This window comes from Chanodichthys erythropterus, chromosome 13 (genome assembly GCF_024489055.1).
Source record: "Chanodichthys erythropterus isolate Z2021 chromosome 13, ASM2448905v1, whole genome shotgun sequence".
NCBI classification, from domain to species: Eukaryota; Metazoa; Chordata; class Actinopteri; order Cypriniformes; family Xenocyprididae; genus Chanodichthys; species Chanodichthys erythropterus.
Window position 1 is genome coordinate 3,084,030 of NC_090233.1, and position 27,062 is coordinate 3,111,091.

Genomic DNA, 27,062 nt, shown 5'->3' on the forward strand with positions numbered 1-27,062 from the left:
AGTTATCTAAAGAAGTAGAAAGCTAAACTGGGGTGACTATTTCCTGTGACACAATACAGTGTACACTGCAGAGGAATGGCATGCATGGGTGCCGTCCACGAAAGAAGCCTCTTCTAAAGCCCAGGCACAAAAAAGCCCGCCTAGCGTTTGCCAGGGCCCATGCTGACAAAGATGAAGACTACTGGGACTCTATACTCTGGAGTGATGAGACCAAGATAAATGTTTTTGGAACTGATGGCTTCAAAACTGTATTGCGTTGCAAAGGTGGGGAATACAAAAGAAAAATGCATGGTGCCTACAGTAAAAAACACGGTGGTGGCAGTGTCCTTATGTGGGGCTGCATGAGTGCTGCTGGTGTCAGGGAGCGCATTTCATTGATGGCATCATGAATTCACAGATGTAGTGCTCTATACAGAAAGAGAAAATTCTACTATCACTCTGTGCCCCTGGTCGTCGTGCACTTTTCCAACATGACAATGACATCTAAAGGCAGGAACACACCAAGCCGATGGTTGGCCGTCTGGCAGTTTTTGTTCATCGGCAAGTTTTCTCAGTGTGTTCCGCACCAAGTTGGCCCTTGTTGGCTTTTTTTTTTTTTTTCTTGAACAATGGAAAAAGATAGATGTTGCAAAGTGTCACCAACTTGTTCATTCCATGCCTAAAAGACTTTGTGCTGTCATTAAAAATTATGGAGGCCATACAAAGTACTAGATGTAATAGTTTTTTTTTTTTTTTTGTGGGGTGTACTTATTTTTGCATCACCCTAATTTGAGTAAAACTGAAAAATGTGTAATCTAAGTTATATTATTAACCTTACTTTCATGTTATAAGTTAAACAGATGTTATATTAAACTTAGTCATCAACATTTTGGAAATTGTTTTTATGTTCATTCGAGATATTGTTTAAAATGTTACTTTTCAATGGGGGTGTACTCATTTACGCTGAGCACTGTACACCAAGTAAAGGTACTGTTGGCAGTGGAAACGCAAGCTGGATCAGGGTTTACCATCCCGAATCGTACTGCACAGTACCACTCGGTGGAAAGAGCCATAAGTGTGTTCCACTTTGCATGCTTGTGAACTATTCTATTCCATTTTGTAAAATAAATAGTAAAAATTCCAACAAGAAGAAGTGAACTTTAAATACAAGGATGATGCACTTATATGACTGCAAAAATAAAATAAATAAATTGTGGAATGTTGGACACTTGCAGGTTTCCTTATGTGGTCTAAAATTCATACAATAGACGGTAGAGTGAATAGTGTATAGTTTAAGTGCATATGTATTAGTCATGTATACATAATTTGAGACACAACCAATGAATCTAACGGAGTTGACTGTTTGCTAGCTAAACACGTACATATATTGATATATAATAATCAGTTACATTAAAGACAACAGAAATACTAATTATATAACATTATATTATTTTTTACAGATTTGGCAAGGGGTATGTAAACTTATGAACAGAACCATATTTTTATAGAACAAAATGAAAATAATTTTGAGTTCATATTTTTGTCTCTCTTTCGAACTGTACAGTAGCACGATAAATCTAGGATATGGCAAAAATAGTTTATAATGGTTGTTAAAGTTATTAATGAAAGTTATTATAGTGTGGTACCAAGACAATTCTGGCATTTTATTTTAGGGGGTTTCCTGGATCAGACAATGTCCACAACTCCTCCTTTAACAGATATAAATCTCTTATGTACTCCCAGTAATAACACTCACGCATCAATGAAATACACTCAATTCACATTAATGTCATAAACACTTCCACATGTGCTGTTTTAAGGGGAGACGGAATTATAGATTTGTTCGTTTAATCAAGTTGAAATTTACACAATTTAACACTGTACACTATGAAATCGGTATCAACAAAATCAAGATTACTATTTACCAAAATCCTTTAACTGCAATTTCAATTGCCTACTGTAAATAATTTTTCGAGAATAATGTTGTGAATATAACATTTTAAATATAGTAATATTAAATGTTGGGAAAAAAGAAATAATACTATTATATATGAAGCTAAAACCACTACTTGGTGGTGGCAAGTCATAAGAAGTGAATCATAGAATCATTCATTCAACTGATTAGCTCAAACCGGCTAATTCATTCATAAAAGAAGCAAGTGTCCTCTCACTTTACGAATGGGTCACTGAATAACTGACTCACCTGATTCGTTCAAAAACAGTTAATCATTCAAGAATTAAACACTGTTGCTGGGAGATGCAACTTTTCTGCTTTGCTTGGAACTATTTTCATTAAACACATATAAAGCTCTCCTGTACTCCCAGTAATAACACTTAACGCATCAATGAAATACACTCAATTCACATTAATGTCATCAACACTTCTGCATGTGCTGTTTTAAAGGGGAGACGGAATTATAGATTCATTCGTTTAATCAAGTTGAAACTCTTATAGAGTGATACTCTATTAGGAGTGACTGCCTGCAGCACACACACACATTTTGCAAGTGAGTGTGTAAGCTGAGTGAGGTCAAAGTCTGGTTGACTGAAATTTGTTCCATACAATGGAAATGAATCAATACTGAACTTACTTAAGCTGGACAATGATACCATTTTCTTCTAGAGCTGATGTGCAGCCAAAATTATTTTCCTGTTATCACTGTAAAGCTGCTTTGACACAATCTGCATTGTAAAAAGCACTATATAAAATAAAAGTGACTTGACACTCATTCAACACACAGATGTCAAGCTATTTATCAACCTTCCTGACAAATGCAGTTAACACTGCATGATCATTATAATCATCATCATGGAATAACATTTGAAAAATTCATGGTAATCTTTGAACTGAAGTCAGTAAGGAATCCCTGATGATGTCCATCTACTGCTCAAAAAAGGAACTAGAACCAAGTAAGATGGCAAATGATGGCATAATACTTTGGCTTCTCGTTTTCTCACAGAACTTCTATACACTGGTTGACACAACATTACCATCAATGGGAACTGATATAAATGAATGGTACACTAGTTCATCTCTCATTCATTTGATGTGGTGAGGCAAGTCTGTAGAAACAGTCTTCTGATGATGCCAGAGGAGGCGATATATGGTGTGAGTCTCTCTGCATTGGTTATATAAGGTTCTCAGACTTCCTCACAACACTGCCCACATGATCAGACCCTCTGAGAGGCTCAAAAATATATTAATTATTACAAAAATATATTTTGTAATAGAGGTCTCCATTATTCCATGGGAGGCTACGTGCAAAATATGAAACTAAACAAAGAAATGCGTCCTGAATTGTGTCAGGAATTGTATTAATATCGAAATTATTTAATTTATGTATTATTTATTATATATTTTATTTTATAAATGTTTTCATTATGCAATAAAATTTGTTTTATTGAAATGTAAAATAAACCTTCAAATATGTGATTTTCCTATATCAGCAGAACTATAAAAGGCACAAACACAGCACTTCATCTGCTCTACCACTAGATGGAGATGCTGTTGTAAAAGCTTGAGCCTGGTTACACATCACTCTCAAATTCAACACTTTAACACTCATTACCTGTCATACAATGAGAATAGTCATGCGTGTTTATAATGGGCGTAAATACATGTGACAAACACATATACCTCAGTGTCAGTTTAATCCCTGAAATGCACATTATAAATGGCCAAATACATTCATCATTACAGAAAGATGAATTCATAGAAATAACCATTCCCTGTCCATCTGATTGAAAACTATTTGAATATTTAACCCTTAGATTAGAAATATTAGATTAGAAGTTTGTGTTATCACTGTGTAACATAATTGACAGCCGTTTTTTGTTTGTTTGTTTGTTTTTTACATCTTTATTATCTAAACTTTTTTTGTCAGCCAAACTCCTATGACATAAATATTTACATGAAGTACCCCCTGAGATTTTAAATTAATATTTCAATAATGAAATAAAACATTAGCATTTCAATGGTTCTCTTATGTTACACGTGCAGGCAAATGAATAAAATATTTTGTCTTTTTTATTATGTTTTATTTGGATTTTTTATTTTAAAATTATTTATTTTAATTTTACTTTTTATTATATACAAAAATTAGCTTTTCATCCACCCCCTGCACTTCCCTCACAAACCCCAGTTTGAAAAACCCTAATCTAATGCAATGAAAATTTTAAGTTTGACTTCAGTGTAATAATAATTCTGAGGGTTTGTTGTATGGATATGTTCCATTTACCATGGCTTGTTTTTGTTTTAGACATTAAGACACAGGCACTGCATTATACTCAGTATGCTATGCTGAGACACACTAGGTGAGAATGGACTCAGCAAAGCATTTATTTAATTGCCTGAAGCTATGAAAGTGATTTGGCAAAACAACCACACCGTTATTTGTCATGTCAATAAAGCACACCCAAGTGAAAGTGAAAGCAATGAAGAGAGTGATGCTGGCTGATTGTGAGCTGACATTAACAACAAAGGCTGGTAAAAAGACAGTGAAGTTCCTCAGACTTTTTAGTCCACCTAAATCTCATGTTTTGTGCAGGATCATGCTATTAAATGTGAAGAGTATAACACTGCTCTCTGTAACAGCCATTAAAATCTTAACAGAATATATTGCAGATACAACAACAGATGCCAAACATTTATACAGCATGTCTGTGCAAAGCTATAAAGCTAAACCTAAAAATAGTGTTTTTAAAATCTTCAAATCCTCTGTGTATGATGTCATCTCATAAACACTACATACACTTAAAGCGATAGTTCACCCAAAATGAACATCCTATAATCACTTAGTTATCGTCGTGTCATTCCAAACCCGTATGACTTTCTTTCTTCCGTCGAACACACACACACACAAAGATATATTGTGAAGAAAGTCACTCTCTCTTTTTAATAACCTTACAGACCTCAAACTTTTGAATGGTAGTGTACATTTTTGGATGAACTCACATTAAGAGCATTAATAAAAACTGCATTCATTACAGCTGAACACGAACAAATACAAAGCTCCTCTAAACATATAAACAGACCGATCTCACTGAAAAACAAATATTTTATGAAGTGGCGATAACATATGGATTTCATATGAATTTTGTAAGCATGAAGGTCCACCCCTAAATATAACCGTTACTGGAGTGTAAGCAGATCATATGGAAATGCACGAATGACATCGCACAATCCAAAATGTAAAATAGTTGAATTGCCATGAGAGTGTTTTGGACAGACAGATTTAAATGGCGGAATGTGTTTAATCCAATATATGTATAGAAATATACATTTTACTAACTAGCATTAAGTATGTTTACAATAACACCAGTGAGCCAGCTTAAAGGGATAGTTCACCCAAAAATGAAAATTTGATGTTTATCTGCTTACCCCCAGTGCATCCAAGATGTAGGTGACATTTTTTCTTCAGTCGATCACAAATGATGATTTTTAACTGCAACCGCTGCCCTCTGTCATTCAAATAATTGCAGTAGATGGGAACTTCTTCTATAAGAGTGAATAAACCTTGCTTAGACAAATCCAAATGAAACCCTGCGGCTCGTGACGACACATTAATGTCCTAAGACACGAAACGATCGGTTTGTGTGAGAAACCGAACAGTATTTATATCATTTTTTACCTCTAATACACCACTATGTCCAACTCCGTTCAGCTTCCGGTGAGTGAGGTCAGATCACGCTCTGACAACGGAAGTGATGTCTCGCGCTCATTGAAGTATATGGGCGAGACATCACTTCCGTCTTCAGAACGCGTTTTTTGACCTCACTAACAGGAAGCTGAACGGAGTTGGACATAGTGGTGTATTAGAGGTAAAAAATGATATAAATACTTTTCGGTTTCTCTCACAAACCGATCGTTTCGTGTCTTAGGACATTAATGTGTCGTCATGAGCCGCAGGGTTTCATTTGGATTTGTCTAAGCAAGGTTTATTCACTCTTATAGATGAAGTTCCCATCTACTGCAATTATTTGAATGACAGGGCAGCGGTTGCAGTTAAAAATCATCATTTGTGATCGACTGAAGAAAAAATGTCACCTACATCTTGGATGCACTGGGGGTAAGCTGATAAACATCAAATTTTCATTTTTGGGTGAACTATCCCTTTAAGACGGCAAAGAGGTATTGACGGCATACTTTTAACCGACTGTTTAACAGCTGTTTCATCTAATCCTAAACACACACACACAGTCAAAAATACAGTCATACCCCAGGCAGTAGCCCATCAGGTGGCGTGGGTGAGACGGCCTCTCCATCCTGTCCCCGTGCACAGAGGTGAGGAGACATGGTGGGTGACTCGTCTATGAAAGGCATGGTCTCTGAGCCATCCTGAGACTTCCTGTCCTCTGCAGTATCTCCTTCATAGCCATCAGTGTTGTAGTTAAAGTCTGTGGGGAAAAACAGAAGAGGTGTAAAGTAGAGCTACAACAACAACAACTATCTACTATCTTTCTTCTGCATTGAAACGTACATCCAAGATGTAGGAAGGGGACTTAGTTCTATGCATCAGTTGTTGATTGGATTTTGACATGGACGTTGCATCAAAAGAGAAGACAGATCTACACTGAGTTTGCAAGGGCAGAGTTTAAGTGGGCTAAATGATTGGAGATGTCCTGCATACGTCACCACTCTGTCGTTTTACTGGTAGGTCCAGTTATGCTATTTTGATAAAACAATACGTGGTCAAAGCATTTTTTTAAACGTGCACGGATTAATTGTTTACAATAAGATCTATAACTTGCATTTAGAAAATTAATTTCATGACAACTGTTTAGGTCAAGCATGATTTCTGCTTCATTAGTGGCACCAATCGGAACTGCAAAAATAATAATGATTGTTTGACAACAGGGTTTCCGTTGTCTGAAAACAGGTAGTCCCGCCTCAATCTCACACCACTGGTTAATGGCGCCATGTTGGGCTGCTCAAACAAACATTACCGATGTTGAAAGTGCCACAGTTTACATGATTTGGAAAATCAATTCACAGGTGCAATTAGTGGTCTGTGCAGAACATGGAGGGTGTTTTGTGGGTACAGGCTCTTTAGAACAAGATGGGAAGGGGTTAGTGGGAAATGAGTGGGCATTTTTTGCACCATTACACAGGCTGCTGTGGCTGACCATGCAGTGGGTGGAAAAGTGATTTATCAAAGCTCTGCCAATATCAAAGATCCCAAGCAGAAATAAGCAGAGGAGCAATTTTGCACGGCTAACTAATACACACCTTTTTTTTTTTTTTTTTGATTATTTGGTTTACACAATTAAATAATCGTTTTACAAAATGTTAGACTAAAATTGTAACTTCACAACAGAATTAACAGTACCAAGTTATTCTAACTTGAATGGGAAATGCATTTAAATTACATTTAAAACATGTCATTACCACACCATTTACTATACTGCATTTAAACCATGCTAGCCTTCGATTGTTAAGGAGCTTTCAAGCTAACAGTGTTTTGAAGCAACAACAACAACAACAACAACAACACCACCACCTGGAAATCTATTTTTATTGCAAGTTTGCAATGTGAAGTGACATAAGTGATAATGACAAATCTACATACTATATGCTAAAACATGCTAATGGCACCTAATAATACTGTATCACTGCATGGTAAAACATGCTAGCAATGTATTAAAATATGCTATCTTTATGCTAAAAATGCTAGTAACACCTAACAAAATGCTAAAACATCTATCTATCTAGTATTTCACAGAAAATACATAGAAAATATCCCAAAATATTCCATCTTAAACTGAACTTGGAGAACACAAAGGGGGCCCATATAGAGGACCAAAAATCTCCCATTAAAGTGTTTATGAGTTCAGCAGTATTCACAGGAGACTTGTCTTCATTAAAATGGAAAATGCAGTGTGTTTGTGTCAAGACACACTCCCACATGGCCAGAGACTGGCACATAAACAAAAACCTGCTTGACAACTCAACCCCAAGGGGCGGGGCCAGCCCGTCTGTCGCTATGGCATTCCCTAAGGTTTTTACTGTGAAGACCAATCACAACTAACAGAAGAACAGACCAATCACAACCAACAGAGGAACAGAGCAATTTTAACTCAACTTGGTCACAATGGCATGTTCCTTTCACTTGAAAACACACACACTGTGTGTCATATCAAAGTGACACTGTCTGTCTTTCAATAACTCAGGGAAGTAACAAAGCAAATACCATAAGGCATCATAAAATGAATGGTTGTTTCATTTATTTCAACTCGTCTTTCATGTTAATACTATAAAAAAAAAACAAAGCTTTAGTTGGATATATATTATAATTGGTTTATGTCTATGTGTGTGAGCATGTTTTAGACATTAATAGAGCGGCTGGTCGTAAGAGGAAATAACTGCTCTGTTTAAATGCTGAGCAGGAAATGGGTTGAATGTGGGTCAACAGGCTCTCACATCCTCTCTGCCTACAGCACATTCACACGGGGTCAGAATGACCTGCGCTGTCCACAGCCAATCACTTCAACATTCACTGTTGCTACACATCATCTTGTGTGATGTGCACTCACAGCCCCAATGTTACCGGCATCTTGCTTGCTTCATATTTTATACAGACCTATTTTTTGTTTGCAAACAGCAATGACGTTTTTGTGGGTGGAGCCTACCTGGTGGCAGAAAATGATCAGTTTGTCACTAGCAGTCTAAAAATAGTTAATTTTGAGTTTCTCTCTCACAATTCATAGAAGGAAAAACAGAATTGTGAGATATACTCGTTATTCTGTCTTTTTATCCTCAGAATTGCAAGTTTATATCCCGCAACTCTGACAGTTTTCCTCTCAGAATTGTGATAAACCCACAATTGCGAGTTATAAAGTCAGAGCTGGGAGATGTAAACATGCAAATGCAAGAAAAAAAGTCAGAATTGTGAAATAAAAATGTTATAGGCTATGCTATGTATTTATCTAAAAAAAAAAAAAAAAATATGTAAAATGTTATGTTTAAATATTATTTCATGCTGTAACTGCTATGTATGTATACTGTTTACATCAAATTTATGCTTTAATAGTAGACAAATCATTGCAAGTTTCATCAGTCCAGTCTGTGACTTGCAACAAACGTTTCCGTTTAGCTTCAAAGGGTATCTTCATCGACTGTATTCTATAAAAAAGAAGACTATATTTTTTGCATTACGATTCTGATATCCAAAGGCACAACAAAACATTTTTCTCTTATTCTGTGGATTTTGCCCATTTTCCTCCACTTGTTGCCGCTATTTTTCTGCCACCGCTATGCGCACTCAGCTGCAAGTGACGTAACTATGACATTTGCTCCAAATTGGTCTATAGTTTGATCCTCAAATATACTTTTATGGCATTTCATTGATATTAGGAATTGAACCCATGACCTTGGACAGACTTAGGCTACAACAACATGTACTGGTGAATCTCATGAAATATGTGAAAAATATGCCCCAGGTTTAATATTTCACCACAAATTTAAAAATGGAAGAAAAAAAAAAAATCTTAAAAGGAAATAAAGTTGTGATATACCTTTACTTTATGTGCATTTACAAAAAAAAAAAAAAAAATTCTATTACAGCTTTCATTAACTGAAATACAGTAAAAAAAAAAAATAAATAATAAAAAAATAAAATAAATAAATAATAAAATGACTTAAAACAATAATGAAAATGTAGAGAACATTGATAATTAGGGCTGGGCGATATATCGCATGCGATTGTAACGCGCATTTCGTCAGTAAAGCTGGTTCCCTGATTACCGCGAAATCGCCATCACCTGCTTTCAAATGTAACGCCATTTAATAGACAGAACTGTAGATCACTGACAAGCTACGCAATATCACGTTCATTATCGCAGATAAATTGCCTTCGATAATGAACGCGGTATTGCGTAGCCTGTCAGTGATCTACGGTTCTGTCTATTAAATGGCGCTCCACTTGAAAGCAGGTGATGGCGATTTAGCGGTAATCAGGGAACTGGCTTTACTGACGAAATGCGCGTGACAATCACATGTGATATATCGCCCAGCCCTAATAATAATGAAAAATAAATAAATAAATAAATCTCAGAAGTAAAATGTCTGATATCATTGAGTTAATTGTCATGAAAATAATGTCACGGTGCAAAAAAAAGTTAATCGTCCTAAAATAAATAAATTGAAAAATAAATATAAATACATAAACATGAATAAATAAATTCTAAAAGCAATAAATCAATATAAAAAAGAAAAAAACTAATTAAATAAATAAATATAAATGCAAATTCTAAAAAAAAAAAAAAAAAATTAAAAAAAGTAATACAAATTCTAAAAATTAAGAAATATAAATAAATAAATAAATAAATAAAAACATAAATTAAAAAATAACTAAATAAACAAAGAAATACGTGCATATACTTTAAATAATTTCATTGTGGTGTGTCTCAGCATTCCTCTGATATTAGGTATAGTTCCCAAAAAAAAAACAAAAAAAAAAAAACAAATACCTCTAGATATAAATACGATACAATACATATACTGACTGCATTATGGGACTTTAGCAACTGGTTTCTGTAGGCACAAATCCATAGGGAAGAAAAATCCAATATAAATCTGATGGTATGAGGGATGTTTTAAAGAGATTTACGAAGATCCCACATAGTGTGTGGGCAAACAGTTAAAGCATTTAACCTAAATATGGGACACCGAGTCTATAAAAGTAAATACTCTTATTATATGGAGTCAAATGAATGCAATTGCCCATATTCAGACATGTAAAAAACACAGTACTGAACATTCAAACTTTATCCGTCTTACCGTGGGGCGAAATGATTGATCGCAAGACACATACAGCCTCGAAGAAGAAAGCCATGTGGACGCTATCCTAAACCTTACATGGCACACTGAACACAGTACCAACCAGACCTCATCGTATCAGAGGAACAACACATGCACACACACATATAGGGGATATAATAAGTAGGAACCTTTGAAAATGTTTTATTCAAATATATGGAAATATAATTCAAGGTAAACAAGAGGCAGAGACACATGAAGAGTGGTTCATATTTAGTTACTGACAGCAAATTAGGCAGGAAAACATTAGAGACATGTTTTTCACTATGAATTTTTTTGTATTGTTTTCATTGTTTTTGACCCATGTAAATTGTAATGAGTAGGGTTATTTCGATACCAAAAATTTTAGGAACCAGTGAAATTTAACAATTCTCAATTCCAATGGCCACTGTGAAGTGGGTACCTATAGCTCTGAGGGCTGAACAGCACTGGTCACACACAATACACCTGCTTACATTCCAAACATCCACCCATCAATCTCCCTGCCATAACTCACACGATTGCACACACGCATACATTTACATATTACTGGTTGTTTTGTTTGTCTTACATGTTTTATGTGATGTGCCGTTTCTGGGAAGGTAGCAGCAAACCCAAACATTGTTTGTTATAATATTAAAAGCGCCATTACTACGCTTCCCGGGCATGGTGCCAACCAGAAACCAATGAAACTATTGTATGACGTGAATTAGGGGTGCAACGGTCCTCGGTAAAAAAATCGAACCGTATGGTTCTCCACTTACGGTTCGGTACGCACTTGCACCACGGTCCATCTCGAATGGTGACGCATCTATTGGTTAATATTGTTTGTTTAAAATAGCAACGTGACAGACAGACAGAGTTCAGATAATGTATGTTTCAGTCGATGGATGCGCAAAATGTTACAACAACGATAATCAAAAAGCGTGGACAAAACAGTCACTCTTTGTAAACTGTTCACTTCGAGTGCCGTATGCTCTAATGTCCAGTCATTTACGCCGTTGATAGCGCGCGAGCGCAGGTGAGACCTGAACAACACACGTTGCTATCTGTGCACCCCTTACATGTATATGTGCATTTATTGATTATATTGTGTTTATATTGTGTATTTTTGTTTTGTTTAAGGTGGCAGTACTTTGTTTGTTTTTGTAAATAGTATTCACTGTAAATATACTTGCACTGCTGGATTTGTTTATTTTCTCCTTACTGGAAATAAACAACTTAGCATGGCAGTGGCGTTATGAGCTGAGCCATCTTCATTTTTACATGTCAGACTCTTACCACACCCAAGAGGGGTGCTGAAAAGATCCATCTTCACAGCCAAGTACACACTGCAGCTAAATTCACCTTTTAGTGCTTAATCCCGTTCTGTACATACTCAGGTCCAGTGTTGTCAAAAGTACTGACCGCAATACCAAGTCGGTATTGAAATTTTGAAAATGTGATGCTTTGAGTGCTGTTGAGCGGATTCATAAACACCTCTGATTGGCCTTTGTGTTAATGCGCTTATCAGATATGTTTGTAATTGGCTACAATGATCAAAGCAAGGGAGCATTTAAAAGCACACGGAAGTGTGGGAGCGTTTGCCATGTGTATCTGTATAAGTTCTCTGTGAAGTGCATCATTGATGTCTATTTACAAGTTAAGTTTAAGTTTTTGAAGCGTTGATCATTGTAGTCAATCACAGACATAATCTGATGAGCTCCTGAAGACAAAGGCCAATCAGGTGTTTACGAATCCACTCAACAGTGCTCAAAGCATCATATTTTTAAAATTTTAGTACCGACTTGGTATAGCGGTCAGTACTTTTGACAACACTACTCAGGTCAGCCATTAACTTTACCACTTTTATGAGCCAAGGCCAAAAACGCTTATAATAAGAGAACATGGCAACACTGTAAGAGCATGCTCTGTGAAGCAGCCTTCCAAGCATATACACATCACATATGTCGGCAGTACTTTAGTTAAAATTGCACAGCATAAGGAGTCTATTGTCACTATATTACTTTGGGCAAAATAGTGGTTACCAAGCATGCAAGATCATGCTGTGTACACCAGAACGAAAGTTTAGGGGATTCATTTACAGTAAATGCGGTTTTCACTCTTGAAACTTTACAGCGTGTACTGTATGTGGAAAATTTCAATACCACAGCAAAAACTTAGTTGTTATGGTGTTCTTGGTAGCTGCTATTCTGTGGATGCTACTGTTTTAGTTTTAACTGTCCACTAAAAGTAAAAAGAAATCCACAGATTTCTGTTATGCCTTGGAAATAATACAGAGTGCAGCTCCTGTTTCTTCTGAAGAGTATCTGTAAAATTTGATTTTAAGCCATTTTCCATTTTCCAACAGACAATTAGAAGTGATCAGGCGTAAACGACAAAAAGCCTATAATAGTTGTTTACTTTCCATAATAACAGCTGGTTGGAAAGGTCAGCAAACTAGTCTTTGTGTATGAAAGAGCTTTCTTACCACCGCACAGCCCTGTTCAAACACACCACATCAACAAAGATTACTGCATGAGCCTTTCATGATATTAATGAAATTATACACACATATCTGCTTACTGTCACACTGTTCTCTTTCAGAGACCTCACAAAATAATCTGCTTTTAAAGCAATAAGCCGTAAAAGGACATACATTATAAATGAATGGTTACCACAATCAAGGAAATGTTTTAATGCTTTTTGTGTTGACTAAAACTTGCTCACAAGTCAAAGTGACTTTCAAGTTGGTTCTTTAACTGAGTCTGATTTCTGAATCAAAATGTTTTTTTTTGTGTGTGTGTTTTTGTTTTTTGCAGTCCTTTAAAACATTACGTTTTTTTTTAGACTGTCATTGTTTTGTCTTGCTCCAACAACACTCCACTGCAAGATCACTCCATCACGAGCGAAACATGCTAACATGACACTTTTCTCAGGTATTTTTCCCCCCACACAATGCAGTATATAAATACACTGTTTACTTTCTTTTTTTAATTTGTATTTTAACATTTAAAGTTGTTTAAAAAGTTGTGTAAATTTTTAAGTTGATTAAGTCAAATTCATTTTCAAGTGGTTTATTTATTTCTAATTGTGTAATTTGTTATACATGTGTTGTTTACTACCTTTAAATCAAATAGTGTTATACCATGATTGATTTTTTTTTTCCACGCTCATTTCAAATTTCTAGGCCAGGCATACATTTTAGCTTCTCTCCCAACGCTTTTAGTGTTTCACGTCGACTCTTCACGGTTTAATGTTATCATTAAACGATATTTGAGTGAATAGTGTGCAGTTTTTTGAGCTTTTGAAGCGTCAGTTTGCCTGAGACGCGGGATGACCGGACGCCGCTGCTGAGAAGACGGAGATGTTATTTTCCGCCTGATTAATCGAAACGTTTGTGCCCGTGTCGAGAAGACGGATAAACGATTGTTCGGCTGAGAATACGGTAAGTCACTCTTTTCTGGAGCTTTTCGTTCGCGTTTTTACTTTGTCATGAATTGTTTGATCTTGAAATGTTAAACTTCTCATGAGCAAACGGTTAACGTTGCTCTGTTCTCAGCGTTTCATGCAGTAACACTGATGTTTCATCTTATAGACAAATCTAAGTTATTATTACAACCTGATTTTTTTCTCTCGTTTCAGTCAATCATCTGATGCAGCTCCATTGTTTACGTAAGTGTTGTGCTTATTTTCACGTATATCAGGTTTATGATAACGAATTCAGTGAATAAACAATTTTATTTTGTCAATTATTTTAAGCATTATTTTAAGATGCATCTTTTCTGAAGTGTAACAGGACACATTACTGAGATCATATGCTTAGCTGTGAGTCCTTGTGTTCACAAGAATGCTATGGTGAATGAATGCACAATATTCACTTCTCTCTCTCTTTGCTTTTCTGCTTTAGGCTTTGACATACACCCTAAACATGGCTCAAGAACCAGAAAGGGGGGGAAATTGCCTTCTGTGAAATATGGTTTTGTTAATGTAAGTATTGCACCTAATTTCACATGTGATGTAATCAGGTTTATGGCAAAGAATGGACTACTTGCACTGAGGCTTGTAACACACATTTTGAAATAATACAACTTGCCTATTTCTGCTTAGTGATCGATGCTGCAGTGTGTGTGAGACCTGAGGAATAAGATCTAAACAAACCTTCATTTATTTTTATTAAATATGTTAATCCCTATTTTTCATTGACAATCATTTCACTGTATGTAATTCACTCAATTCTTAATATTCAAAGTATATTTGTCAGTCCGCTGCCAGTGTGTTACTGTTTAAAGGGTTAGTTCACCCAAAAATTCATTTGCTCATTCATTTTGCATTTGAGTCATTTACTCACCCTCATGTCATTCCACACCCATAAGACCTTTGCTCATCTTCAGAACACAAATTAAGATATTTGTAATGCGAGAGCTTTCTGACACATATCACAGAGACACATGGATTACTTTAACAATTGGGTTTCCTACCATTCTTGACCTTGAATGTGTAAGTTGTGCTGCTGCCTATGAAGGAACAGAAAGCTCTCAGATTTCATCAAAAAATATCTCCATGTGTTCCAAAGATGAACAAAGGTCTTACGGGTGGGGAACGACACAAGGGCAAGTAATTAACAACAAACCGAAATTTAATTTTTGGGTAAACTAACCCTTAAAGATTAAATATTTAACATTGCTAATGTCTTGAGGCAGGTACCATTTATTTAACTATTTTTAAAAAGAGCACCAACACACACAAGCTTGTACTTATCGTTACTTTATTAAATTAATTAAAGTGTAAATTCAACAGGTATAAAATATAAGAAAAACACTAAGAGAAAAACAGTTAATGAGAAGATGAGCACTGGACTGCAGCAGGTTAATGGTGTAAATTGGTGAGCTGAATGCTTTTACCAACTCCCGAGATGTAGTACAACATACAATGCGGAAGCAGTTGTGCATGTAGTCCATTCAATGAATGAACGATTTCATTGAATACAATTATCAGCTTTTTTTTTTTTTTTTGCAACTTTTCTGAAGTGCTAATTGGATATATTTTAACTTACTGCAATCAAATGCTTAGGCATTTGAAATGCTATGGTGCATATATTCACAATATTCATTACTGTTTTCTCTCTCTCCTTTTTTTTTTCTTCTCTTTTTCTTCTTTTATAGGTACTTTGACATCAACCATGAACACGGCCCAAGAAGAAGAGAAAGTGACTTCCAAGACTGGCAAACCGAAAAGTTTTATTTAAAAATTATTTGGGGAACACCAGTGTAAGTGACTTCTGACACCTGATTAAAACCTAAAAACTACAACCTTTTAATACTAAATATATTTTTCAAGTTTTATACTTTATATGTGCTTTTTGTTCCTTATGTAACCATTTGATTGCTACTAACACATTTCAGGTACAAATTCATGAAAAGCAGAAAGAAGACTTTCTGTGGAGAAAACATAAGTAAGATAAAGGCATGATGTTCTGAAATTACGGTCAACAAACTGGGACAGAATTAGCTTTGGCGTCAGATGGCACACCCACAAATCCATTCACACAGAGTCTGATACACACTGAACACTGAAATGGCAATGAAAACACCAGTACGTATTACTTTCTGATGAAAGGCTAATGCATTTTGTCTTAATTTGTTTATTGTTGTCTCTATACAACATTCAGAAAGACTGCTATGTCATCATCTGAATGAGACACCACATTGTTGCACTCCAGTCTGCTGTGGTGGTATGGATTTGAGATTCACTTCCTGTCTAAGTAGAGGCAGTATAGGCTACAATGTACACAAGGCTTGCCAACAATCAAAAGTCTGACTCCAGCCAGACCAGAGTTGAATTAGCATACTAGCACCTAAAATAGAACAGCCCCCAGTAGAAATCTTTCACCAACAGGCACCTAGTCTAGTCATCCCCAAAGCTGCCATGAAAATAAGCCTGACTGAACTCATAAATGCTGCTGACCGCTGAAAATCTCATTTCAACAATGCATATTTAGTAGTCAAAGACAAGTTCACTTTGACCAAATTTGAACTGTTTTAGAAGGCAGTGTAGACATCAAACCATATATGAAAATAATAGAAGTTGAAATTATAGCACAGATGAAGAATTTTCTATAAAATCTCAGACAATGGTAAACCAGGGACATGGTTTTGTGTTTTTTGTCCATGACTCTTATAGTTGAAGCTAATCAATTGTTACGTCTATGACGTATTGTATGTTGTGTACGCTGTGTATGTGTGTCTCTCTTTTAACAGGATTGGCCTATGGCTTGATGAGAGACTGTTACTGTTCGTTGATTGGACCAGAGAGGAGACCTGGACTATAAATTCTTCTGGATCTCACTGGAGGGCGCTCTCACTTTTGCTCTCGCTTCCTCTGTACTCTTTGTTTGCAATGATCTCTTCTGTGTGTGTCTCTCTCCCTGATTACGGTTGTTCATGTGTCAATTCTGGTGTGAAGCTCTAAGTGAAATGCTGTTAAATCAAGTTATAATCTAAGAGTATTGTAAACCATTGTGAGAGCCTTGTGTCCTGAACTTCATTGTCTGACATGTTTGTAAACCATGTGCGAAGCTGTAGGGGGTGAGTGCCTGATTTTTGTAGGCCACTTGGCCACCACCTTTTCTCCTGTTTTGTGGTTTAGTTAAGGAGTGAGGTTATGTTGTTGTATTTTGTTTTCTTTACTTTTGAATGCACAGGGAAGGTAGTTAATTAATGGGAAGTTAGAGTATGGTTTGTTTATTATTTTGGCATTTGCTCACCCCTGATCATTTGCTTCTGTTCTTTTGTTTATGTACTTTTCATGTTTTTTTAATTATTTCTAACTGCTGCCGCACAAAAGACTTGAGTAAAGAGCCTAAGAAAAAAAATTAAGAAAATAAAAATGAGTACTTTAAAGGCCATTTTGTGTCGTGCCATTTATGTTGAGGTCCTGACCTAGGGCCGTAACATAAATTGGGGGCTCGTCCGACCGGTTGACCGTGGCGGATAGTTTAAAGGCTTGATTTTGTTTGTTTTCATTCATCTTAATTGAGCATTCGTTCGTCCGTTATGGATAACATAAATTAGGGACTCGTTGGTGCAATCGTACACTGTTGAAATTTATTTGGGCATATCAGCAAGGGTAAGATGAATTGGAGATTTGTTTATGGCTTGTTAATGAAGTTTTCATATATTGCGGATTCATTCAGGGCGTATCAATGAAAGTATGTGGTAGAATTAACCATGCATTTGTTTACCTGGTAATTTTCTGTTGGTGCGGAACGAGTTTACGGTCAAATATGGAATTTGATTTAACGTCGTTTACATTATCTCCTACTACGGAGGAATTTAACAAGTGTCGTAAGGCTGATTTGTTGCAGATTGCAGATTTCTTTAATATTTCTGTTCCTAGAGAGGGGCCAAAGCAGGTAGTTAAGGAGAAGTTGTATAGCAAATTGGTGGAGGCTGGAATTTTGCCAGATGAATCTGTTGAAAGGTTACCACGAAAGAGTGTTGAAACTGAGGTAGGTGAGGAAACTTTTTCTTTTATAGATCCTAGCCATTCTCGTTTTGATCCTATGTTAGCGATTAAACTAAAGGAGTTGGATCTACAGTTAAAGAAACAGGATTATGACGCGCAGTTGCTGCATTACCGAACTTTGGAATTAGAGGCTGATAGTAAGCTTAAATTGCGTAGTTTGGAACTACAAGCCAGAGCACAACCTAATGCACCTGTGCCTATGCCTAGGTCGAGACCTCCATCTCCTCGTACACCAGTGAATGCGCCAGTTTCAGCTGTACCGGTTCAAAGTCCGCCACATGCTGCTACTTCGTCTGTTGGTGAGTCTGTAACCAGTCTGGATGTGAGTAAATATGTTACACTTGTTCCTCATTTTAGAGAGACGGAGGTAGATTCGTATTTCGTCGCTTTTGAGCGTATTGCAGCTACATTACGTTGGCCGAAAGAGTTGTGGTCGTTGCTTCTGCAATGTAAATTAGTGGGTAAAGCTCAGGAAGTTTGTACCGCTTTACCTATCGAGCAAAGTCTGGATTATGATACTGTCAAAGCTGCTGTGTTGCGAGCGTACGAATTAGTACCTGAAGCTTATCGACAAATTTCGAAACCATCAGAAAATAACCAGTCAAACATTTAGTGAATTTGCTCGTGAGAAAACGGTGTTGTTCGATAAATGGTGTGCAGCAAGCCGCGTTACCACGTTTGAGCAGTTACGAGAACTTTTATTGTTGGAGGACTTTAAAAGTTGCATTTCGGAGGATATTGTGGTATACCTAAACGAACAGAAGGTATTGTCCGTACCGAAAGCTGCTGTTTTGGCAGACGAATTTGTGCTCACGCACAAAACTGTTTTTACCCCGTCTGTGTATAGAGAGAAAAGTGGCTCATCTGTTGAATTTTCTGTACGAAACAGTTCGAGAGTTTTTAATAAAGGTAAGGGAAAGCGAGAGAATAGAGAAGCCATTTCGAATGTGTCTCGTAACACGCATGTGTCTCGTGAAGGAGAAAGACGCGTGTGTTTTTTCTGCCGTGAGCCAGGACATTTAATTGTGGACTGTAAGCGCTGGAATCAAGGTAAACCTCCTGAGAAACCAAAAGGGGTTGCTTTAGTCCAGACTGCTTCTATGCTATCTCAATCTTCTAGTGCGTATACTGATCTATACTGTCCATTTCTTATGAACGGTTCTGTATCTCTTTCAGATGAGCAGGGAGGTCTGAAGCCCATTACAATCTTGCGAGATACTGGTTCAGTTCAGTCTTTCATTCTGGAAAGTGCACTAGAATTTTCTGAACAGTCTTACTGCGGATCGAGCGTGTTAATCCGTGGCATTGAGCTTGGCTGTGTTAAAGTGCCTTTACATTCAGTTTATCTTCAGTCTGATTTGTTTACAGGCTTTACGAAGTTAGGAGTACGCTCTCAGCTTCCTGTTGAAGGAGTCGACCTGATTCTGGGTAATGATATTGCTGGTGGTAAAGTGTTTCCTCAGCCAATCGTAGTGGATACGCCAGATGTGACTGCGTTACGCGAACAGATTGATGTAAGTCAACAATTTCCGACTGTCTTTCCTGCCTGTGCGGTCACACGCGCTCAGACTAGAAAGTTTGATGATGTTCTAGATGTGTCTGAAACATTCATGACTGATAGAGCTGACAAAAAGGAATGTGTGCAGGATGTTTCTAATGTCTGTATTCCTGATCAAGCTGTTGCAGTCCGACTTGAGTCTCTGCTGGGAACAGGGAGGGAGCAGCTGGCTGCTGCGCAAAAAGCTGATCCGTCATTAGACAGGTGTGTTGCCGTAGCTGTACAGAAAAGTGAAGTTGCGAATAAGGATGTGGCTTACGTTTGGGAAGATGGAGTGCTCATGTGTAAATGGTCTCCATCAAAGAAGGAATTGAGCTGGAAAACTGTGTTTCAGGTAGTGGTCCCTGATATTTATCGTGAACAGATTTTGTGTCTAGCTCATGATCATGCCCTTTCTGGCCATTTAGGAGTAAATAAGACTTTCAGTCGCATCATTCGTTATTTCTACTGGCCTGGTTTGAAGTCAGCAGTTTCCAGATACTGTCGTTCATGTCATGTATGCCAGTTATCTGGTAAACCTAATCAAGTCATTCCTGATGCTCCACTTCATCCTATTCCAATTTTGTCTGAACCATTCGAGAGAATCATTATTGATTGTGTTGGTCCGTTACCGAAGACAAAATCTGGTTACCAGTACCTGTTAACTCTGATGTGTGCTGCCACTCGGTATGCGGAGGCAATTCCTATGCGTACGATTAGAGCTAAAAACGTGACACGAGAACTGATTAAATTCTTTTCTACTTTTGGCATTCCCAGAGTCATACAGTCAGATCAAGGTACAAATTTTACTTCCAAGCTGTTTGCTCAGGTTTTGAATTGTTTGTCTGTGAAGCATACATTTTCTAGTGCCTACCATCCCGAATCACAGGGGGCGCTGGAACGATTTCACCAGACACTAAAGAGTATGTTGCGTTCTTACTGTTTTGAAACGGGAAAAGATTGGGATGAGGGTGTCCCATTGGTCATGTTCGCTGTGAAAGAGACCACTCAAGAATCCCTGGGTTTCAGTTCGGCCGAATTGGTGTTTGGGCACACTGTGCGTGGCCCATTGAAACTGTTGCGAGAACAATTGTTGAATGAGACAAAACCACAAACTAGCGTACTTGAGTATGTGAGTTCTTTTCGAGAGCGTTTATACAGAGCTCGTGAAGTGGCACTTTTGAATTTGAGCAGCGCTCAGACAAAAATGAAAAAGCACTTTGATAAAAAGAGTGTTTATCGCAGTTTTCAGGAAGGTGATCTGGTGCTGGTACTTCTTCCTCTGCCGACATCACCGTTACAAGCTAAGTTTTATGGTCCTTATTCAATCAAGCAGAAACTAAGTGACACTGATTATGTCATTAATACCCCTGACAGAAAACGTAAGATCAGAGTGTGTCACATTAACATGTTGAAGGCCTATGTAACGAGAAATGTACCACAGAATGTGTCCAAAACCACTGTTCCTGTTGCTGCTGCCATAGCGGTGTACTGTCCTGAGGAGGACGGCCTCAGGGTGCGAGAAGTGTCATGTGCTCGCCTGGAAAACTCAAAACTCTTGACGAACTTAAAATCTCATCTATGTTACCTGAGTGAAGTGTGTCAAAATGATGTCATTGCTCTAATTGAAAAGTTCCCTTCTCTTTTCTCTGATGTGCCTAGTGAAACCACAGTGTTGGAGCACGACATTGACGTGGGTGATTATTCTCCCATCAAACAGAACTCTTATCGTGTAAACCCAGTCAAACGAAGAATAATGCAAGAAGAATCTGCATACCTGCTAGAGCATGGTTTTGCGGTGCCAAGCTTGAGTTCGTGGAGCTCACCATGTCTCCTGGTGCCGAAGCCCGACGGGAGCTTTAGATTCTGCACAGACTACCGTAAGGTAAATTCCATTACGAAACCTGACTCTTATCCTTTGCCAAGGATGGATGACTGTATTGACAGGGTTGGCGCTGCAAAGTTCGTGACCAAGCTTGACCTGTTAAAAGGTTACTGGCAGGTCCCTCTGACGGCCAGGGCTTCAGAAATATCTGCTTTTGTCACGCCTGATCACTTCCTTCAGTACAAGAGGATGGCTTTCGGAATGCGAAATGCTCCCGCTACATTCCAACGCTTGATGAGAATTGTGCTTGCTGGAGTAGAGAACTGTGAAGCATACTTAGACGACATTGTCGTTTATTCATTCGACTGGAAACAGCATCTGACAAGTCTTCGTTCAGTGTTTGAGCGGTTAAATGCTGCATCACTTACCTTGAACCTTGCCAAGTGTGAGTTTGGTAAGGCCGTTGTGACCTACCTGGGAAAACGTGTGGGTCAGGGACAGGTGCGTCCTGTGGAGGCAAAAGTGGAGTGTATTGTTGATTTCCCAGCTCCAACTACAAAACGGGAGTTGCGTCGTTTCTTGGGAATGACGGGGTATTATCGTGCCTTTTGCAAAAACTTTGCTGAAATTGCATCACCACTCACAAGTCTACTGAGTCAGTCCAAGGCGTTTGATTGGAGTACAGAGTGTCAACTAGCTTTTGATGCTATCAAGGGTGTTGTGTAGTGCCCCAGTTTTGTCTGCTCCAAACTTTTTAAGAGCATTTAAGTTGGAAGTAGATGCAAGTGACATAGGAGCGGGTGCAGTTCTTATTCAAGAAGATGATGCGGGAATTGATCACCCAATTTGTTACTTCTCAAAGAAATTCACAAAGTCACAGCAGCATTACAGCACCATCGAAAAAGAAGCCCTTGCATTGTTGTTGGCACTCCAACATTTTGAAATATATCTTGACGCTTGTACTGTGACTATTTTGGTGTATACTGACCATAATCCCCTTGTGTTTCTTTTCTGAATGTCAAATTCAAACCAGAGGTTGATGCGCTGGTCTCTTCAGATCCAAGGTTTTAACCTGGAAATTCGGCACAAGAAAGGATGTGAGAATGTGATTGCTGACGCTTTGTCACGTGCTCCAAGTAAGCCTGAGAGTTGAGAATTTCCTGGTTTTGTATTACAAATATTTATTTGTAATTTTAAGGATGGGGGTGTTACGTCTATGACGTATTGTATGTTGTGTACGCTGTGTATGTGTGTCTCTCTTTTAACAGGATTGGCCTATGGCTTGATGAGAGACTGTTACTGTTCGTTGATTGGACCAGAGAGGAGACCTGGACTATAAATTCTTCTGGATCTCACTGGAGGGCGCTCTCACTTTTGCTCTCGCTTCCTCTGTACTCTTTGTTTGCAATGATCTCTTCTGTGTGTGTCTCTCTCCCTGATTACGGTTGTTCATGTGTCAATTCTGGTGTGAAGCTCTAAGTGAAATGCTGTTAAATCAAGTTATAATCTAAGAGTATTGTAAACCATTGTGAGAGCCTTGTGTCCTGAACTTCATTGTCTGACATGTTTGTAAACCATGTGCGAAGCTGTAGGGGGTGAGTGCCTGATTTTTGTAGGCCACTTGGCCACCACCTTTTCTCCTGTTTTGTGGTTTAGTTAAGGAGTGAGGTTATGTTGTTGTATTTTGTTTTCTTTACTTTTGAATGCACAGGGAAGGTAGTTAATTAATGGGAAGTTAGAGTATTGTTTGTTTATTATTTTGGCATTTGCTCACCCCTGATCATTTGCTTCTGTTCTTTTGTTTATGTACTTTTCATGTTTTTTTAATTATTTCTAACTGCTGCCGCACAAAAGACTTGAGTAAAGAGCCTAAGAAAAAAAATTAAGAAAATAAAAATGAGTACTTTAAAGGCCATTTTGTGTCGTGCCATTTATGTTGCGGTCCTGACCTAGACCGGGGCCGTAACACAATATACTCGTAAAAGCTGGCATGAGAAAATTTTAGCAGAAGCACTACTGTTCAAATGTTTATTTATTTAATTATTAAGAATATGATCAATTTGATCTGACACTTTGATCAATTTGAACCCCAACTTTTAAACAGTGTGTATTAGTCTTTGCTACAGTATAAAAGGACCAAAAATGTTCATGATGTATCAAAATCTTGCAGACCTATTAAAACTCCTAAATAATGCTAGCTAATAGCAAAATCCCTTAACTGATCTTAACTTTCAAGCAATTACAGAATCCAAACACACCCTCATTTAACAATAAATGTTCCAAAAGACTACATCTTCCAATCTAGTGTCATGAATTCAATCATTTTGACTACCATCCTGCACACACATGCACTCTACACTAGGGTTGCACGGTGTACCGGTACTACGGTAGTATCGCGATACTAAAGCTTCAAAATACTGGCGATACCATTGTATTTTTTAAACGGTAGTATCGTCAGTACTGTAAGGAATGTTGTATGTGTGGCAGGTACACTTCAATTGAACGTGTGTCTGCAAAAACATTACAAGAGACTGCCGTTGACTGTCTGCTGTGCCCTGTGTAGTAAATGCTCTGTAGAATTAGCGCCTTATTGTTTCCTGATGCTTCAGTTAATTTTGCAATGAGATAAAGTTGCGCTTGCACGTTGTTGTTCACAGTGCATTTTATCTGGAGAAAGGGTCTGAAATTCACTCAATTAACATCATAAAATCTTTATATAAGAATGAATTCTCACAGTTTTTCCGTTGCTCATTTGGCCACTTCTGGAAAAGATTAAATAGCTTGTTTCTAGAAACATCTTTGCGAACACGATTCAGACAAATGTAATTCCATTCATCAATAAGCTATAGCGGGTTTGCACTCGATTCTTATCAATCATATCAATCGTGATTTATAATTATAAATGTATTATATGTTTTAATATACATACTGCTCTCCAGTCAGGGTTAGATATTTTAAGATAGGCTGGCAAAAATGCTCCTGATAAGTTCGTGACACGAGCAAGAGCGCTGTTTTTGTTTCGTTTCTAAATGAATCTGTTTTTGAACAAATCACTGACAGTCACTGACTCACTAATCCATTCATTAAGACAGTCATTTGCTTCATTCCTGAATGAATAAGCCGTTTTGAACGAATCGGTTGAATGATTCATTGACTTAATCATTAACACTTGCTGCCACCTACTGGCGACTTTAGTCTCCCATCTAAAAGTATGCCTATTCTATAATTTTTTACCATCTAAAAGTAGGTCTATTCTATCATTTTTTTCCGCCAAAATTTTTATTTCTATATTCAGATTTTTAGATTTGAAACATTAATATCATAACATTATTTATGCAATTGTATTGAAGTGTAAATGCATAAATGCTACATCGTAATGTCAGTTCATACAGCTTCTGTGCAGTACTAAGATGAATTTTGTTTACAATGATTCATTTGATTGGTAATAAAAGCCTGTTATTCATTCTCATTAATGAAATATTCAGAGAAAAATCTGGTCTGGTTTTTGTGAAAGATTGGTTCATTTTGTAGACTGCATGGTATCGCGATACTACTTGGTATCGTGATACTTCAGCTGGTATAGTATCGTAAGACATTTTTATGGTATCGTGACAACCCTACTCTACACCAATCTTATCTGCTGAATACAGACATTATGACAGGAAGATGATTGCTAATGTAATCAGAAGGACTAATTGCTAAATGTCTTCTGAAGGAAGGGAAAGAGACAGCACGAGAGAGACAAATATCTCCACAAGCAAAATTTCATCAAAAGTGTAGAACGTAATACTATATTTAAAGATGAAAAATGAAGAAGACACTGTATTGAATAGAGTAAAGGAAAGATGTCTACACATTAGAAAATATTTTAACATAACTGCCATACATCAGCTCTAAACATCTCAAATTAAGTGTTTTCTGTTTCCTCTGAGGGCTTATACATCTGAACCTGAACTAGAGCCTGATGTTGAGCGGTGGCACATTACTCCTCTGTGATGAAGAGACTGAGGAGATCTGTGTCTGGCTCACGTGCGTGTCAACCCAGTCGACTCTGCTCAGACAAGATGACTGATGAGGAACACACAGAGCACCCATGTTAAAGTGGCAAACTTAAAAGTCATTTCGTAGGTAATTCATTTTTAGTAACTATATTATACAACCTCCAACACACTGTTGGGCTCCTGCTGTTTCTACTGTGCATGTGTGTGTTAAACAGAGCTGCAGATAGATGGATCTCAGAAGCAGGGCTTTGCTGTGTTTGAAGAACTGCTGTAATCTAATTTGCTGAGTACAGAGCGATGATTAGTCCCACTGCTGTAAAGCCCACAACACAATTCAGAAGGGATCTGAGATCACACTTTTTCCTCTTCATGCTGAACTAATTCACGATCTCCTTATGCAGAGCTCCGTTCTGAACAAGCACTCTTCTTGTGTCTCACTTAATGTTTTATTTATTTAATTGTACTCTTAAATATTACAATGTGTTTTCAATTTGTATTTTTATTTTATTTTGTATTTTTATTTAGAATTGTGTGTATGTGTTTTGTTTTGTCACAATTCACCTACTTATAGCCTATCCCAAAAAAGTTATTTTTTAAATACTTTCGAGTATGTAGCAGAAGAGTTTTGGGACATGCCACATCATATTTGCATTTTTAATGGACTGCGATATTGCATAGTTATGTGCATCCTGTCACCGTAAACTGGCCTAGCAATCATCTTGTCACAGTTAACATCCTCATACACACACCACATTAATTTATGCTATAATTCTACAACTATGTTTGTAGATTTATTTTAACAGTTCTTTAACAGTGCATGGATCTGCACTTCTGATTTACACTGAAAATAATAGACCATCTGGGAACCTTTGGGTTAACCTACTCTTTTTAACATATTATGGGACATAATTTGGGACAAAATAATTTTAATTTTGAATACTTAAAACAGGTACCATGTGGGATGCAGCTGTTGTTTTGTTTTGTTTTCTGAGAGCTGATACTTCTATCCCCGACTGTCAATAAAAACTGTCAATAAAGTACTTTGAAATTAAATTTGAAAATTATATTCAGAAAAAGAGAGCAGAAAAATGAGAGTACAATGTCCTTCCTCAGCATTTGTGTGCAACTGTTCAGTAGGATTACATAATCTTTGGCAACCCTCTCTCATTCGCTCTGTCTTTCTGCATTTCTTGTTTTGAGCCCTGTGGAAAAAGGCAAGACTAGTATCAGTGTGTGTGTGTGTGTGTGTGTGTGTGTGTGTGTGTGTGTGTGTGTGTGTGTGTGTGTGTGTGTGTGTGTGTGTGTGTGTGTGTGTGTGTGTGTGTGTGTGTGTGTGTGTGTGAGAAAGTCAGAGAGTCTCATCTGGTGAGGGGTTATTGAGGGCACAAGAGGGATCACAGTGTCTCATTGGGGATGTCA

General features: G+C 37.4%; 1 protein-coding gene and 1 long non-coding RNA gene across 4 annotated transcripts in view; one reads left to right on the forward strand and one right to left on the reverse strand.

The window, feature by feature from the left end:
- The window catches only part of abr (ABR activator of RhoGEF and GTPase), a 372,538-nt gene that overhangs the window by 208,938 nt on the left and 136,538 nt on the right, over nt 1–27,062 (reverse strand). For all 3 annotated transcript variants that reach the window (XM_067405883.1, XM_067405885.1, XM_067405884.1), the window contains exon 2: nt 6,197–6,375. In XM_067405883.1, coding sequence (XP_067261984.1) covers nt 6,197–6,375 — 179 coding nt within the window. The remainder of the gene's footprint in view (nt 1–6,196; nt 6,376–27,062) is intronic.
- On the forward strand, nt 14,096–14,704 carry LOC137033692 (uncharacterized). Its single transcript, XR_010896874.1, has 3 exons — nt 14,096–14,201; nt 14,399–14,428; nt 14,664–14,704. It is a non-coding gene; the product is annotated as an uncharacterized lncRNA (long non-coding RNA).